This window comes from Thalassophryne amazonica, chromosome 14, assembly GCF_902500255.1.
Source record: "Thalassophryne amazonica chromosome 14, fThaAma1.1, whole genome shotgun sequence".
NCBI lineage: Eukaryota > Metazoa > Chordata > Actinopteri > Batrachoidiformes > Batrachoididae > Thalassophryne > Thalassophryne amazonica.
In genome coordinates, this window is record NC_047116.1 from 30,275,654 (window position 1) to 30,294,366 (window position 18,713).

The window sequence follows — 18,713 nt, forward strand, 5'->3', positions numbered from 1 at the left end:
TTTCCTACGACGCCTTCTCCTGAGTTGAATGTGAGTATTATTTAATAAACTACTGTTCTTGTTATTCCTATCTGTGCCTTGGCTGTCCTGCTCTAGGGTTCATTTAGTCTGTTCTAACAGCTAACTAATGCCCACCCCACTTTTTTTTTAACTTATGCCAATCTGGTCCATGGTAATTGTGTTTTCATAACAGCAAAGACGTTCAAAGAGATTAACTTCAAGAAGTCCTTTTTATCCTGTGACCCTGCTTCCAGATAAGCAGTTGAAGATGAAGTCCTTTTCACATAGTGTCAAGCTATTTGAGGACAATGAGGGTTATGGCAATCTATCTTATTGTTTACTTCATTAAGGGCAATTTTGAGGACAACCTTCAATGACCTACCAAATTTGGCAGAAAACAGCAAAAGTACCAGGGAAGAATAAGCCATCAAATAGAAAGACATACCCTTTGACCCTAATGACTGGTCATTAGCAAATCTGACTTTTAAACCTATGACCATGATCCCAATGATTGACCTTGCCTCTGGAATCCCAGAACCCATCTTCATATGTGTGCAAATCAAAATAAAAAAACTTAAAGTAGACCTGCATTGAAATAAATGCAGTCAGATCTTTGGACCAAAAAATGACATATTTACACATAAGATCCTTCTGAATGTAGTAAAGTAAATCTGCAAGCCCAGATCTGTCATTCAACGGAGAAATCTTAGTTTAAAAATGACAAATTTACAGCTAAAATTTGGCCCTCCGCAAAACTCAGCACATCCGGGACGTTGCCGAGACGCAAGACAGAAGACCCTATCCCAGCATGCATTGCGCGCGCCAACTGTAATTTGTGGATTTACGTCAGTTTGCATCTCTTACAAAACCACCTTTTTATTGTCTTATATGGAAGGATCTATTTTTTTTTTTTAAAAACTTCATATTGTCTTGCGGTACATTTGAGTATACATTTCTTTTATTTTTGCTTGAAAAGTTTTGGGGACTTTTTCACATGCCCATTTGATTGAGTGGTGTCGCATTGAAAATCTACTGTCTTTAGCCTCCGGTGTTACCGTTGCGGGGTACGGATGCGGGACCCGCAAAGAATTCAAGTCATTAAAAAGATACAAACCTCTCTCAGTGGCCACGGAGCTCTGCGGCTGCGATTACCGAGACCGTGCGGCGCTGCGGATTTTTCCACAAGAAGTCTGTCCTTGCGGGCGGCCGGAGCGCTCCGCATCAAAACAGCGAGCGTAGGCTCTGGACTTGTTGCCAAGTTGGCCACACCTCCATCCAGTAGACAGGGAGGTGGTGCCAGAGTTGGCTGCAGCTCTGCACAACAAATACGGGGGCGGTGTGAGTGGCCCGCTGCGGCGTTTACCGAACCCGCAGACTCAGTAAGGGCATCGGAGGCAGTGAGAGCAAGGCGTAAGGGTCGGGGAAGAACGTCGCCCGCTGTCGATGCCGCCACTGATCTGAGCATGCAGAGCTGTATCTCGCATTCATTACAGCTTACTTTTGGATGTTGAAACCAGTATGTGTATAACAGTAACATTACTACCAGATAAAATCAATTTCAATGCAGGATTGGACTGAAGGCGCTAGCACTCCGTCTTCTCCCTCACGTCATGGCAATGTCCCAGATGTACAACCCCTGGCAAAAATTATGGAATCACCGGCCTCGGAGCAGATCACAGACATGACACAAAACTAGTCATTTCAAATGGCAACTTTCTGGCTTTAAGAAACACTAAGAAATCAGGAAAAAAATTGTGGCAGTCAGTAACGGTTACTTTTTTAGACCAAGCAGAGGGAAAAAAATATGGAATCACTCAATTCTGAGGAATAAATTATGGAATCACCCTGTAAATTTTCATCCCCCAAACTAACACCTGCATCAAATTAGATCTGCTCATTAGTCTGCATCTAAAAAGGAGTGATCACACCTTGGAGAGCTGTTGCACCAAGTAGACTGACATGAATCATGGCTCCAACATGAGAGATGTCAATTGAAACAAAGGAGAGGATTATCAAACTCTTAAGAGGGTAAATCATCACGCAGTGTTGCAAAAGATGTTGGTTGTTCACAGTCAGCTGTGTCTAAACTCTGGACCAAATATAACATGGGAAGGTTGTTAAAGGCAAACATACTGGTAGACCAAGGAAGACATCAAAGCGTCAAGACAGAAAACTTAAAGCAATATGTCTCAAAAATTGAAAATGCACAACAAAACAAATGAGGAACGAATGGGAGGAAACTGGAGTCAACGTCTGTGACCGAACTGTAAGAAACCGCCTAAAGGAAATGGGATTTACATACAGAAAAGCTAAACGAAAGCCATCATTAACACCTAAACAGAAAAAACAAGGTTACAATGGGCTAAGGAAAAGCAATCGTGGACTGTGGATGACTGGATGAAAGTCATATTCAGTGATGAATCTCGAATCTGCATTGGGCAAGGTGATGATGCTGGAACTTTTGTTTGGTGCCATTCCAATAAGATTTATAAAGATGACTGCCTGAAGAGAACATGTAAATTTCCACAGTCATTGATATGGGGCTGCATGTCAGGTAAAGGCACTGGGGAGATGGCTGTCATTACATCATCAATAAATGCACAAGTTTACGTTGATATTTTGGACACTTATCCCATCAATTGAAAGGATGTTTGGGGATGATATCATTTTTCAAGGTGATAATGCATCTTGCCATAGAGCAAAAACTGAAAACATTCCTTGCAAAAAGACACAAGGTCAATGTCATGGCCTGCAAATAGTCCGGATCTTAATCCAATTGAAAATCTTTGGAAGTTGAAGAAAATGGTCCATGACAAGGCTCCAACCTGCAAAGCTGATCTGGCAACAGCAATCAGAGAAACTTGGAGCCAGATTGAAGAGTCACTCATTAAGTCCATGCCTCAGAGACTGCAAGCTGTTATAAAAGCCAGAGGTGGTGCAACAAAATACTAGTGATGTGTTGGAGCGTTCTTTTGTTTTTCATGATTCCATAATTTTTTCCTCAGAATTGTATGATTCCATATTTTTTTCCCTCTGCTTGGTCTAAAAAAGTAACCGTTACTGACTGCCACAATTTTTTTCCCCTGATTTCTTATAGTGTTTCTTAAACCCAGAAAGTTGCCATTTGAAATGACTTTAGTTTTGTGTCATGTCTGTGATCTGCTTTTTTTTCTACAAAATTAAACAACTGAATGAACATCCTCCGAGGCCGGTGATTCCATAATTTTTGCCAGGGGTTGTACAGTTTTCGCAGTGGGCCAAATTTTAGCTGCAAATTTGTCATTTTTAAACAAAGATTTCTCCGCTGAATTACAAATTTGTGCTTGCAGAGTTACTTTACTGAATTCATAAGGGTTTTATAAATACATATCAGCTATTTCTTTCTGAGATCTGACCATTTATTTCAATGCAGGTCTACTTTAAGTGACAAAACAAACCCACTCATCACTCACCCATCTTCAACTGCTTACGCCAATTAAGGGTCGTGGGGAGCTGGCGCCTATCCCAGCAATAATGGCATGAGGCGGGGTACACCCTGGACAGGACGCCAGTCTGTCACAGGGCCACATATAGACAAACCAAACCCTCTAAGGGCAATTCTGATTATTCATCCACATGTCGAGTTGGCCAAGTGGTTAATGCGCTTGGTTTCAGTTCAGAAGGTTCCAGGTTCAAATCCCACCCCTGTCACATTTCTTCATGTAATGTGGAGTTGTCAGGAAGGGCATCCGGCGTAAAACTTGTGCCAATTCAACATGCAGATCCACCTTGGATTTGCTGTGGCGACCCCAAGTGCAAACAAGGGAGCAGCCGAAGGGACTTACTATGTCGAGTTGGGGGGAAAAAAAAATCAGCCAAAGGACCTGCAATTACAACAAACTGCCACTAGATGGAGGGACCAATATTAGAAAAGTCACAGAACCTCGAACTTCTAAGCTTTACATGACACCTAATTTCTGTGAATTGACAAAGCAGAAATGCCACACAGCACTGACTCTTAACACCAGATGTTTTCTGGTGAGTTTTACAGCTGCTTGCGTATTGGACCTAGTATGATGCATGTTGCAGCATTTTAATCTCTCACTGGGAGAAAGCTGGTGGTGAGAAGCCACAGCTGCTCAACTGTGGAATTTCACTGACGCATTTATTGTTGTATTGCTGTAACACTGCCAGCCACCACATACGAGGAAGTAGCCAAAATATTTGGTGAGAAGCTTTCTTTTTATATTTATTACCTAAGGCCATTGGGTATTGTGAAGGCTTTATGTCTGTCCCTAAGTCCTGTCCTGTTACTGCCAGTCTTCAAATTCACAGGGAACATTCTTGGGACACAGACCTTGGACAAGTTCAAAGATGGCTAACTTTGACCTATTTTAAGAGGTTAAAGTCACATTCTGTTCGTGGTGTGTTTTTTGAGGGGCGAGGGATCACAGCCAATCAGAGTAGAGCGGCACTGTGATGTCAGTGGCTGAATTCTCTCTGCTGCTCCAAAACCGCTTCATATACAACCCCTGGCAAAAATTATGGAATCACCGGCCTCGGAGGATGTTCATTCAGTTGTTTAATTTTGTAGAAAAAAAGCAGATCACAGACATGACACAAAACTAAAGTCATTTCAAATGGCAACTTTCTGGCTTTAAGAAACACTATAAGAAATCAGGAAAAAAAAAATTGTGGCAGTCAGTAACGGTTACTTTTTTAGACCAAGCAGAGGAAAAAAATATGGAATCACTCAATTCTGAGGAAAAAATTATGGAATCATTAAAAACAAAAGAACGCTCCAACACATCACTAGTATTTTGTTGCACCACCTCTGGCTTTTATAACAGCTTGCAGTCTCTGAGGCATGGACTTAATGAGTGACAAACAGTACTCTTCATCAATCTGGCTCCAACTTTCTCTGATTGCTGTTGCCAGATCAGCTTTGCAGGTTGGAGCCTTGTCATGGACCATTTTCTTCAACTTCCACCAAAGATTTTCAATTGGATTAAGATCCAGACTATTTGCAGGCCATGACATTGACCCTATGTGTCTTTTTGCAAATAATGTTTTTGCTCTATGGCAAGATGCATTATCATCTTGAAAAATGATTTCATCATCCCCAAATATCCTTTCAATTGATGGGATAAGAAAAGTGTCCAAAATATCAACGTAAACTTGTGCATTTATTGATGATGTAATGACAGCCATCTCCCCAGTGCCTTTACCTGACATGCAGCCCCATATCATCAATGACTGTGGAAATTTACATGTTCTCTTCAGGCAGTCATCTTTATAAATCTCATTGGAACGGCACCAAACAAAAGTTCCAGCATCATCGCCTTGCCCAATGCAGATTCGAGATTCATCACTGAATATGACTTTCATCCACAGTCCACAATTGCTTTTCCTTAGCCCATTGTAACCTTGTTTTTTTCTGTTTAGGTGTTAATGATGGCTTTCATTTAGCTTTTCTGTATGTAAATCCCATTTCCTTTAGGCGGTTTCTTACAGTTCGGTCACAGACGTTGACTCCAGTTTCCTCCCATTTGTTCCTCATTTGTTTTGTTGTGCATTCTCGATTTTTGAGACATATTGCTTTAAGTTTTCTGTCTTGACGCTTTGATGTCTTCCTTGGTCTACCAGTATGTTTGCCTCTAACAACCTCCCCATGTTGTTTGTATTTGATCCAGAGTTTAGACACAGCTGACTGTGAACAACCAACATCTTTTGCAACATTGCGTGATGATTTACCCTCTTAAGAGTTTGATAATCCTCCTTTGTTTCAATTGACATCTTGTGTTGGAGCCATGATTCATGTCAGTCCACTTGGTGCAACAGCTCTCCAAGGTGTGATCACTCCTTTTTAGATGCAGACTAATGATCTGATCTGATGCAGGTGTTAGTTTTGGGGATGAAAATTTACAGGGTGATTCCATAATTTTTTCCTCAGAATTGAGTGAGTCCATATTTTTTTTTTTTTTTTTTTTTTTCCCTCTGCTTGGTCTAAAAAGTAACCGTTACTGACTGCCACAATTTTTTTTTCCTGATTTCTTAGTGTTTCTTAAAGCCAGAAAGTTGCCATTTGAAATGACTTTAGTTTTGTCATGTCTGTGATCTGCTTTTTTTCTACAAAATTAAACAACTGAATGAACATCCTCCGAGGCCGGTGATTCCATAATTTTTGCCAGGGGTTGTAACATGTTTCTCATATTATGTAAAAGAGGGCAAGAAATAAACACTTCTAAAACTGAAAACGCTGTTTTTGGAAACTGATCACACCTTAAGTGATTTACAAGACATTTTGCGGACGTTAGCATGGTGACGTCACACTGCCGCCGAAATGGGTGAACTTAAGCTACCATACAAAAGTACTGATGTGGTACTGGTGGAGGATCCAGGAAACTAGTCTGTCTTGTTGGAACCAGATCTGAGTGGACAAGCATTTGTCTCAAGTTAGGCGGCCGTTTATAGACCACCTACAGAGCTTCATTAAGAATATTTTTCAATTGTGGATCTGTATTCACAATGTGCCAATGTTTTTTTGTTTTTTTTCTTCTTCTCCTCAGGATGTTTTCAATATCCTTACCCTGAGCTGAGTATTTCAAATATCATCTAGGCACATTTGTCATCCTTCTGTATCTTTTGTTTTTAAGATGCTCCTCTTGTGTAACTGAGTCAAATCTGTCTCTTCCTCCTCTTATCCACTTTTCCCTGTAGCCTCTAATTTTGAAGCGACACTCCAGTTCATCTGCTTGATTTATATAGTCTGTTTTGTACAAATCCTCCTAACCCAGTTGAATTGACTAATTGGTAAACTTTTCTTCAGGTGTGGGGGATGAAAAGAGTCAGCAAGCAAAAAGATTATTTATCAGTGTCTTTTCTATATAGATCTGTGATAAGTGTATTTTGCTCACATCTGATTAAAATGTCCAAGAAGCTTATCTGTGACTGACTATGGCTCAAAGCAAACTTTAAGTGTTGAGTTATATTAAGTAACTCATAAAAGTTCATAAGACTTTGAACTGAACCCTCATAAATCATGAAAACATCAACATAACTTTTCCAAAGTTTTATGTGGCTTATAGAATGGATTACTCTGAGCACAAATTCATTTTCAAACATGGCCACATACAATGAGCTGAAGTTTGGAGACATCTTACTTCCCATGGCTGTGCCCTTACATTGTTTATATGGTGGACACTTGCTCAAACATAAAAATATTTTTGAAAAGCACGGTTTCTGCTAGAGGTGGGCGATACCGGGAATTTTGGTATTGATCCGATGCCAAGTTAAATACAGGCCCAGTATCGCCAATACCGATGCTTTTTCATATTTTAGCTTCATAGATCTAAAAGACCTAAGATAGAATTTCGCAAAACTTTGTATGTGACAGGAAAATACTTTATTATCACAATCAACACTTTTGTTTAAAAAAATCACTCAACACAACTTAAAACAAAATCTCCTGAGGTAGAGGGCTGACAAACCACAATACAAGGGTGCGCTGCTCCATGTTGTGTGACGCAGCGCTGCTCTTACAGAGGAGACTTTGATGAATCTGCATGCGCAGCAGTCAGTGCGTGCAGGAGAGAAAAAAGCTTGAATATCGATCCTTTTTGTTGTGTGTTGGGGGGTTTGGCTGGATGTTTTTTGTTTTGTTTTCTTTTCTTTGCTCTCCAGGTGGTATGCAAACTGGGTTTTGTCTGTGGAGAAGGTGCTGGCAGAAGAGTCCGTCACCCTCATCAGCATTATTAGCTGCACCTGTGGAGGATGTTCACGTGCAGGCCTATTGACTCGCAGCACCTGTGGATGATGCTCACGTGTAAACTTAGACTTTCAGCTGAAGCAGATAATGAGATGGCGTTCTGCATTTAAGCCATGAGTGGTTCAAGCAGAATTGCCGGGAACTCGACCTTGTGACGTTCGTTTGAGACGCTGAGGACCGCACCAGGATTTGACACATCGTGCCTGTGAAGGACGGGTGAGGGACACATGCTGTCAGCACACATCAGAGGTGATTATTGTCTGAATGATCGTTAATAGTAATTTGGCATTTTGTTACGCAGTATATTTGAACATTGAGAATTGTGCAGTTTGCTTCTCACTGCTGTGGCGTACGGACTGATGATCCTCCACCTGTTGTGAGAAGCTGCTTATTTACATAAAGCTTAAATTCAGACCTGAATGTGTTGCTGATAGTGTGGGCCTCAGTGATATTTGCTGTAGCTCTGACTTACCTCACCTTTTCCATCCTTCAGAGTCAGTTTGTCGTGTCCACCTGGGGGGTGTTTGGCGGTGAATCTGAGTCCAGAAGCGCCGAGGCTCGATCCTTTTGGGCGCTGGAGAGCGCGCCGTCCTTCACTCCGCCAGACAAACCAAATTTTATGTTGTACACTAATTATTGCACTGGAGGGGAAATAAAATCGTTTTGTTTGTGGAACCGCTTTCTGGTTATTTAGCGCTGGGTTCGGTCAGACGTTGGTCCGCTCCTCAACCTGCGTCTGCACATAACACTTTTTTACACAAGGATCATTCAATATCGATATTAGGATCGATCTGCCCACCTCTAGTTTCTGCCAGTTCTCTTATACACAGAGTGGAGGAAAGCGTTCCATAAGGTCTCTTGTTCAGAGACCTTGTAAGCGCTTCCAAGCCTCCTATGTGATCCACATTGGTGAACAAATTTTGTATGTCCAATGTAACAAGCTGAGTAGCCTGCAGGCTTTTATTATTTTTTTTATGTTCACTGCAGTAGCTTTGCACCTGGTGATGTGTGTATATCTACCCTGATTGATATCTTATAGCTGAAACATCTTAAAATGTCCATTTCTTAATGCCTATTACCCTTAAAGTTTCCCAGTTCCTGCCACTGTTTTACCTATAATACAGAAGCAAAACTAGGAGCTGTATTAGAGGCCGCTAGATGGCGCTGCATCCATTTGGGAATGACACTTTAAAATGCAAAAATAACATTTACTTTTAGCAGTACTTAATGTTCGAAATGATCAGTACAGAATTTCATCAACTAACTTAACAAATAGTAATCATCTTGAAATAAAGAACAGTAGATATTCTAGACCATTTACACTTAGGGGACAAAAAGTTTGCAAAAAATTGTACTTTAAATATTTGATACTGAATGCTATTTCCTCGCAGAAAGCAATTTTCACAATAATGGAATAGCCTCTTTATATAAAAGTATTTGACAGTGGTTCAAATTTCACCAATTTATCTTCATCTGAAAAAGTTTTATAAATGTAAAATGCGTAATTAATCACTGCATATTCACAATTGGACTAATCAGTTAGTCACAGCATACATCACTGTTCATGAAATTTGGACAAAGCCAGTCTTTTGGAGGCTTGTATGACTGTGATAAAACTACCAAACTACTGTTTTTTTCTGATAACTTATTTTTGTATGTTTTCTTTATTTTTTACCTTTTTTTTCACATTTTGTATTGTATTGACCTCTTTCAATAACTTTATCTATTCTGTGACATCTGGGAGGATAAACCCTACAGACAACATGAGTAAAAAAAAAAAAAAAAAATCCAGATGGAATTAGAAAAATGTTCAACTGAAGAAAACAAACCCCAGAATAAACACATTGCATTACACTGTAATAATTCCAACTATTCTAGACTTTTAAGAAAGGCAAAGATTGTAGACCTACCTTGGGCTATGTTAGCGTTGGTTTAAGCCACAGAATACATCATACCTTTATTTGGAACACTGAGAATTTGTAAATCAAATGACATGACTTAGAGGTTTTTGTTGTTTCACAAGTTCCAAGTAAGCTGTATGCATTTTGATAATGGTCTTAATTATTTTGGTAAACGTATGACAACAGAAAGAATGTTATAGCAGAATTAGGGAATAACCCTGTTGTGTCTGATAATTTGCAGACGTTAATGCTGGATTTTACGGTCGCAAATTTGAGTTTTACCGGTAACATGTTAGCGGAACCGGTAAAACGGCATTTTGCACATTCACGTGAATGTGCAAAATGAAGAGAAAAGAAGTGGTAAGGCAAAGGCAGCATATTGTGATTGGGCCTTAATCTGCATTGTCTGTCCAACCACCTACAAATGGGTACCGATCTCATCTGGGGAAGTCTACCTGAGTCGCATGAGCATCCTGCCCAGGAGTCGTCGTCGTTTGCATGCCAAAGTTGGACGGGAAAAAAGTACCACAAGATTTTAATCAAAGCTTAGTTTTGTCCAGCTGTAGTGTTATTCTGTTCTTATAAGAATAAACAGAGTGGACTGAGTTGGGTTGATTGACCAGTTTTTATTTACTGCTATTGGACTGTTTATCCATCTGTTCTGGACAGGTGTTGTCATCACATTTTCCATATGTCCATCCCTCTTTCTACACATTTTCCAGAAGACAGTTTAAGATTACCTCTCAAATTTTAGGGCACATGGTATTACCATCTATTCTTATTGGCTTTGGTCTCACAAGGTCAGTCAGTTGAAGCATTTTTTAAAAGTCAAATGTCTTTAACATTAAGAGCTGCTGTACATAACTGATAGTTGGTATATATGTTACATAGCTGAATTTCACTGGTTTTAGGGTTACAGCGCCAACTGTCATCTGTTACCCTCAAATCACTTGAGTGAGGAATTGATACTCACTGGTGTTATACTGTACAAAATGGATTTATGCCCAAATTGGTATTTCTATTACTCCAGCAAACCTACTGAAGCTAGAAATATATACCATGGGCTGAAGGTTAATGACTTCATGATGGCTATTTTTTTCTTTTGTTTCTTTGTGCCTAAATTAGTTTAAAATGCTAATCGGTTATTGAATTTTTCAATTTTCAGTAAATTATCAATGTCCAAAATTGCACTGGCTATAATATTTTTTAGCAGTGATCTATAATTATAAATTTTAATGGCACGAATGCAAATAAAGAAAATATAATCACAAAACACAAATTTACAGACTAAATCATCAAAATTAATTTTCAGATTCTACATTATTTGATGCAAAGGTACAACTAGTTTAGTGCAACCTTAACAACTGGCGCGCACAGTCATGAGTAGTATTTGCGCAGCAGTCACATGGTAGCAACTCAGTGCATTCACACATCTACACGTGGTGAAGACAACTTGCTTACCAGTAAATTCAAACCGAGCATCAGAACAGGGAAGATAAAGAATTTAAGTGACTTTGAAAGCAGTGTGGTTGTTGGTGCCAGACAGGCTGGTCTGAGTATTTCAGAAACTGCTGATCTACTGGGATTTTCACACACAACCATCTCTAGGGTTTACAGAGAATGGTGCGAAAAAGAGAAGATATCAAGTGAGCGGCAGTTGTGTAGATGAAAATGCCTTGTCAGGTTAGAGAAGAGTGGGCAGACTGGTTGAATGGGCGACTGTGTGATGCCAATATGTCAATATGGACCAACATCTGAGGAATGTTTCCAACACCTTGTTGAATCTTTGCCATGAAGAATTAAAGCAGTTCTGCTGGCAAAATGGGGTCCAATCCAGTACTAACAAGGTGTAACTAATAAAGTGGCAGTGAAAGTATGTCATTCATTACTATGTGTGTGCCATAATAAGCAAACATCATGATAAAGTTTGACAATTATTTACAGTGTTTGAGTATATTATAAAGTCTACCAAACTCAGCACTAATAAACTGAAAACTACGAATGTCTTTGAACCTCTCGCAATATGTTACATCAACACTGGTTATGATGGAGTTCCCCCTTCACCTAAAATTCACTGACAACTCAATACTTCATTTGACAATAAATGGAAGTTAAATGTGATGCAGTTGGAACACTGAAGCACAGATTTCTGTAAAATACTGATAATATTCCAGCAATAAGCTCAGATCCAACTGACCCAAATGCAGAACTACGTCTCAAACTAGTTCAACATGGTTTAATATTTGTTTTAGCTCTACACACAAAACAAACAGTGTCTAAGGGGATATCTTTAAGGCAAAAACTGAGTACAAGAATAAAGTAAATATTTCAATGGCAACATAAAACAAGCCTGGGAAGATCTAATTATACTGACGGGCAAACCAGTAACAAATGTGATACTCCTACAAGCATCAATCAATGTTTTGTTGATGAGTTAAACCAGTTCTTCTGTAGATTTAATAAAGTGGATGATAAACAGAAATGTGAGATCTGTAAAAATCTCCCTGCAGGAGGACCCACAGCCGTCACTGAGGATGCTGTCGCTAAAAGTCTTTCTAAACTGAAGCCAAACAAGGCCACTGGCCCAGATGGCCTGAAAGCCTGTCGACTCAAAGACTGTGCTCCTCAATTAAAAGTTTTCTCCAGACTTTTTAATTCCCTCCTTGTCACAGGAGTGCCCAAATCTTGGAAATTCTCCATAATAAGGCCTATACCAAAAAAGCCAGGGGCAAGCAAACCTGAAGATTTTCAGCCCATTGCCATAACCTCCATATTATGCAAAACTATGGAGATAGTTTTAGTTGACCTCCTGACCACCCCAGTGGTCGGTAAACTAGACCCTCTACAGTTTACCTATATAGTGCAGCAAATAACTGAAACAATACTTCACATGGTGATATAAGCACCAAATCCAGCACAAATTCTCCTTAGACATTGCTCTTTTGAAAAAACTTGATGGGCCACTTGAATTTTCAATAGGCGGCCACGTAGGGGTCAATTGAAGAATTACACAGGGGTTAAAATATAAAAATGCTCCAATCATATTGAATACTATACCACATTATCTGCCTGATCATAACAATTCCAAAAAGGTATAGTTTGGACTATGACTGAATGTTATTGAGTAAAAACCTTAAGAATGGTGACAAAGGTCAATTTCAGTTAAAGTTGCTCCAATTTTAGTAAAAAAAATTGTGCAAATTGTTGATTGATCTACTTGGATTAATAAATGGAATAGTTTTGACTGTGTTGAATGCTTGGTCTCTAAAGTAAAGGTCAAATAATGTTGATGTCCATTGAATTCTATGACATGTGACATATGTTACCCTGTAACGTGATAACTAAGCATGATACATGGTGCAAAACTATTCCTTTTGAAACCCTATTAACTCAACCAATAATTTGCATCACCTTTGAACAAAATTGGAGCAACTCTAACTTTTGACCCCTGTACAAACTGAACTTTGTCACCATTCTTGTTCTTCTTACCCCATAACTCTATAGAATTCAGTCATAGTCCAAACTATACATTTTTGTAATATTTACAATCATACAAATGTGGCATAATTTTCAATATGACTGGAGCATTTTTATATTGACCCCTATATAATTATTCAATTGACCCCTACATGGCCGCCTATTGAAACTTTAAGTGGCCCGTCGGTTTTTTCTAAAGAGTAATATCTAAGGTGTACTTTGCCAAATTTGGTGCTTCTATCACCATTTGAAGGATTCCTCTGTAAATATTCTGTTATCTGCTGCACTAATAACAGGGACAAAGGTACTGAGGATGCTGTGTTGATCTTGTTAGTGATCTCAAAGCACCTCTCACTTGCTAAAGCATACGCTCAGGTTGTTTGTAGACATCAGTTCAGCTTTTAATTCTATGAAATTACACATTCTTCTGAAAAGGCTGACTGATTTAAATGTGGAAAAGGGCCTGATGCTCTGGATCAGACTTTCTGTCTTATCACCCTCAAAGGATCTGTGCTAACAATATTGTGTCAAGAGAGCTCATTATAAGCACTGGCTGCCCATGGGGTAGCATTCTTGCACTGTTACTCTTCTGTTCTCTCTTTTTACAAATGAATTTGCACTCAATGACACAAATTTTAAATTGATTAAATATGCGGATTACATGGCCCTAATCGGCCTGCTACAGTAATCTGCCTCTTCTGGTGAAGCCTCCTATCTTGCCCACGCTAAGGCTCTTGAAGCTTGGTGTCTCAATCAGCTAGAAATCAATGTGTCTAAAACAAAGGAGCTTGTTTTTTTTTTTTTTTTACACAAAGCAAGAACTGACAGTACAGCCAGTTTCACTCGATGGCCAGCTTGTTGAAACGGTGGAAACTTTTAACTATCGCGGTACAGTCCTTGACAGTAGTTAGAGCTTCTCTGAAAACCCCGATTTTATTTTTAGGAAATGCTCACAGCGACTCAGTCTTCTTAGAAGATTAAGCTGTCTTGGTGTCAATCTGCAGATTTTAGAGCTTGTGTATTCTGCACATATTGAGTATTTTAACATTTCATCTTTGTGTTTGGTTTAGTCACTTGAGTTGTAACTGTAAGGACAAACTAAACAGAATTGTAAAAATGGCGAGGAAATTGTGGGAAAACCCCAGAAGTCTCTGGCCCACATTTACACTGACAGGACAAGGAGGAAAGCTCAGAGAGTTTGAGCTCCTGAAGTCGGGGAGGTGCTACAGAGCTCCTCTGGCCAAAGGTTCTTTAAAAAAATCTTTTATACCAAATGCCGACGCCATTATGAACTCAACAAAGTGACCAACCCACAGACAAAACCTGAACTGCTTTACTTCTGTTTTATTTATTTTACTACTTACAAACAGTAAGAACACTTGTTTAATTTCATTACAGTTAAGATGTTACACAAAAACTTGATAGCATGAAATAGATTCTGGATTTATTTAAAACATGTGTTCCATCTGTGCCACACATCCAGCATGCACGGAGATCATCAAATGGGGTTCAGACAGTCAACAACTATATCGATAAGGGATAATCAAAGAGCTCACATTTACAAAATAACTGGAAAGTCAGAATACATTGATAACATATTTAAATGGTTTATGAATAAAAATGAACTTGTATCTTATTTCTCTTATTTGACTAGTTTTCACATGGTGAAGCCAAAAGATTTAAGCTGAAGCTTTAGCGTCACTAATCAATGAACAATAGACCGACAAAAGATCAGTCAGTGCTGAACCTGTAGACGATTATAACCAAAACCCAGATTATAGCATCCACATACTGAACATCTTAATGCAATTACTTATTAGTATTGTATAGCACAGTGACATAACACCCAGAGCTCAGATTACATGGTCATAATGCTCTTGATGTGTTCGTGTGATTACAGTCACGTTGAATTGACTATGGTACAGACACATTTATCTCTGGAGCATCTTTGAGGAAAAAATAATCTGTAATGCAGGATGGCAGGTACGACAGAGGCAACCACAAGAACTTTGCATCCCATCCAACAGAATACCGAGTGCGAGGATGAACAGCGGAAATGGCATGTTCCATACAGCTGACCACCTTCATCAGGTCCCCATCCAGCAATTGGTTAAACCTTCCATCTAGTTTGCTGAATGCTGAAAATGAATGCATGCAGTTTAATTTAGGCATCTAAATAAATGATTCAACAAATTTTTTTTTCAACATTACAAACTGTCATACTTGCTTATACATGCTTTAAAACATATGGGATAGTCACAATTTTACAAAAAAAAAAAAAACTACAGTAGCAAGTAAGGCATTTAAACGTTGATAGTTATTTCCACTGTACATTGGACTTTAAAGGAAGCTTTTTGTTTTGAGCGAATTGTCCAAATAGGGCATTATAGAAATTACAGCACTTTTAACAGGTGCTCTGCAAATCTCTTGGGCAGGGGTATGTGTGTGTGTGTGTGAAGAATCCTCATTAAAAGCTAATTTTAATAGCTGGTTGCGAATCTTTTACACATGATCAAGTTTGGTGATGTCATGAGCTGCGCTACGACGGGTGATTGAGAACTTGAGGAAAAAAGCATTTCTCAACATTGTACCCAATGAGTCAAAATGTCACACATTCTTGAGAAATGCTGGTTTCTCAGAATGAAAAACATGGAGAACCATGACCTACTTTTTTGGGTCAGGCTTGAAACTTCTCAATCACCTCCTCATATCTTTTGAGATTTTTCCCCCAAGTTGCTCTGGCCTGGCCACATTCCATGCTGTGTCCTTCTGTTCAGGCACACCGCTCGGCAAAAGTCACAAAATATTTTCCCGACAACTTGGTGGACTCCCACCCTAGTGTAATTCCATATAAGTACAGTTGAACTTATGACAGTTGAACACTCCATCCTCAACTCTTGATAACTTGAGATAATTCCTTCAGTTTGGCATGGAAAAATGTACAGTGAAACAGCGCCCAACTGTCTCAGTTGAGGTCCTGCTAATTTTGAACATGTTTAAAACTGACGCGTTTAGTCGACCTTTCCCGACTTGTGCTGATACAACCTGGTCCGGGTGGTGGAGGCAGCAGACTCAGCAGTTCATCCCATACTCTCCTATCCCCGGCCAGGCCCTCTGGCTGCTCCTGGGGAACCCCTTGGTGTCCCCCAGCCAGCTGGAAGATGTAATCCCTCCAAGCAAGTCTATGATTTTTATTTTTATTGTCACTGACAGTGGCAGCTTGTCAGAGTTCATACTGACAGTTAATAGAAACATATTGCAAATGCCACAACTGAAATCAAGTTCAAATTTATGTAATTGACAAATGGTGAGGAAATAGCAGACATTCACATTCCATTTGTGCATTTACTATTCATCCTGTAAAACAGGAAGTGGGTGTGAGTTTATATGACTGTTCACATTCTTCACCCAATCTGGATGTAAATACCCTCAAATCAAAGATGAAATTCTGTCAACATTGTCTTGCATACTCATTGTAAAAATGAAAATATTGAACACATACTTTATTTTCTGAGCTCCAATGAGCAGCACACAATAAACACAAAGTAACTCACCCCTCTCCAGAAAACCAGGCCCATAGTCATCCTTCACATCCTGAGGTAATCTGTCCCAGATCTTGCTCAGGTCATCTTTAATCAGCTTTGTGTTAGTCACATTTGTTTTAAAGAACCCTGGTTCAATGCATAACACCTTGACACCAAATTGTGCCATGTTTAACCTGAAACACAAAACAGCATGCTATGAATCAAAAAGTATTCATGCTAGTTTCATGTGTTAACATTTTTATTAGTTTTCTCTTCTCTCACCTCAGAGTATCATTGAACGCCTCCACTCCATACTTGGACACACAATATGGTCCTCCAAATGGGGAGATTCTCCCAAAAACACTGGCAACATTCACCACCCTGCCTCTGGCCTTCTTGATTAATGGGAGGACACCCAGTGTTACATCAATGACCCCGCACAGGTTGACATTGAGCATGATCTTGTAGTCATCTATGGTGAGCCAGTCATTGGGAGCAGACGGTAAAGAAACTCCGGCGTTGTTTACGACAGCCCAAAGCCCTGATGTAGCACAACCATAGCAAATTTAGATAAGCTTACATTTTGAGATCTCTGTCAGGGATCTGCTTTATGTTCATATATTTCCAATCTGGTTTTGGATGTGTTGGCTTTTAGGATAAATAAAAACAGTCCCTGTGGTACATGCTTTTTGCAGATGATATTGTGCTATGCAGCATCTAAAGCAGAAGTCTCAAACCAGTTCCAGAAAGGGCCAAGAGGGTGCAGGCTTTCTGTGCAATCACCTGCTGGAGTGGGTGGTTGCACAGATAACCTGCACCCTCTCAGCCCTTTCTGGAACCAGTTTGAGACCTCTGATCTAAAGGGTGTAAGTAAAGAGGAAACTAGAAGAAAGGTGAAAGCCTTTTGGAAGACAGGGGATTGAAAATTAATAAGAAAGGGTTAGGGTAAAAAGTGTTTGCAGAGGGTACCTGAAGTAGCAGGCATTAAAAAAAAGAAACAAAAAGGCAAAGTAGGAGACAGCAGCAACAGATGACTAGGTGGGTCCGGGAGCATGCTCACCTTGGAAAAATTTGACAGGTTATCATTTTAACAAGTTTAGACACCTCAGATTCTCCTTCCCACTGGAGTGGATTCTATCTGTAAATATGAGACACTGTCAGGATGAAGATGATTACACTTGACAGTGTTACATGTAGTGTTTCGTTACTGATTTTAATGTGCTGAATGCCAGTAGCCACCTGTCTATCATCAAACAACTAAATTAAAAATACATATCAAAGCTCTCAGGTCTCAGTCAATTGAACAACCAAATCTTATTGATATCCCAGAGGCAGTGAAACAACTGAGGGTGTGAAAAGCTCCAGGGATTTGTAGCATTGGAGCTGAGCTCTTCCAGGTGGGTGGAGATGCTGTTCTCCTGGAATTGCAAAATTTTTTTTCTTCCAATCTGGGAGACAGATGTTATCTCTTCAGATTGAAGGACAGGACTTGCTGTCCCAATCTGGAAAGGAAAGGGTGATTGTATGGACTGTAACAACTATGGGGTATAACAATGCTCTCTGTGCCAGGAAAGGAGCTTGCAAGGGTCATTCCCAAAAGGATTCAGTTTCAACTACTTGCTGCTTGGCAATTGGAACTGTCTGGCTTCACACTCAACAAGTCAACAGTTGACCACATTTTAGCCCTGCGGTTACTCATAGAACATAAGTGTGAGCATCGGCAGTGCTTGTTTGCAGCCTACAGTGTATCCAGAAAGTATTCAGTGCTTCAATTAATTTTTCCTCAAAATTCTACATACAATACCCCAATATGACAATGTGGAAAAAAGTTTTTATGAGATTTTTGCAAATTTATTATCAATAAATAAATTTAAAAAAAAACTAAGATCACATGGTCATATGTCTTCACAGCCTTTGCAATGAAGCTCAAAACTGATCTCCAGTGCATCCTGTTTCCACTGATAATCCTTGAGATATTTCTACAGATTAAGTGCAGTCCACCTGGGGTCTCAGTTGACAGTGCATGTCAGAGCACAAACCAAGCATGAGGTCAAAGGAATTGTC

At 39.6% G+C, this 18,713-nt stretch overlaps 1 protein-coding gene across 1 annotated transcript in view; it reads right to left on the bottom strand.

Annotated features, from left to right (window-relative positions):
- Positions 1-14,904: 14,904 nt before the first annotated feature.
- Positions 14,905-18,713, bottom strand: part of LOC117524512 (retinol dehydrogenase 7-like) — a 60,058-nt gene continuing 56,249 nt past the window's right edge. Inside the window, exons 3-5 of the mRNA XM_034186316.1 lie at positions 16,932-17,190; positions 16,680-16,843; positions 14,905-15,263 (exon numbers count right to left, since the gene is read on the bottom strand). Coding sequence (XP_034042207.1) covers positions 15,040-15,263; positions 16,680-16,843; positions 16,932-17,190 — 647 coding nt within the window. The 3' untranslated portion in view covers positions 14,905-15,039. The remainder of the gene's footprint in view (positions 15,264-16,679; positions 16,844-16,931; positions 17,191-18,713) is intronic.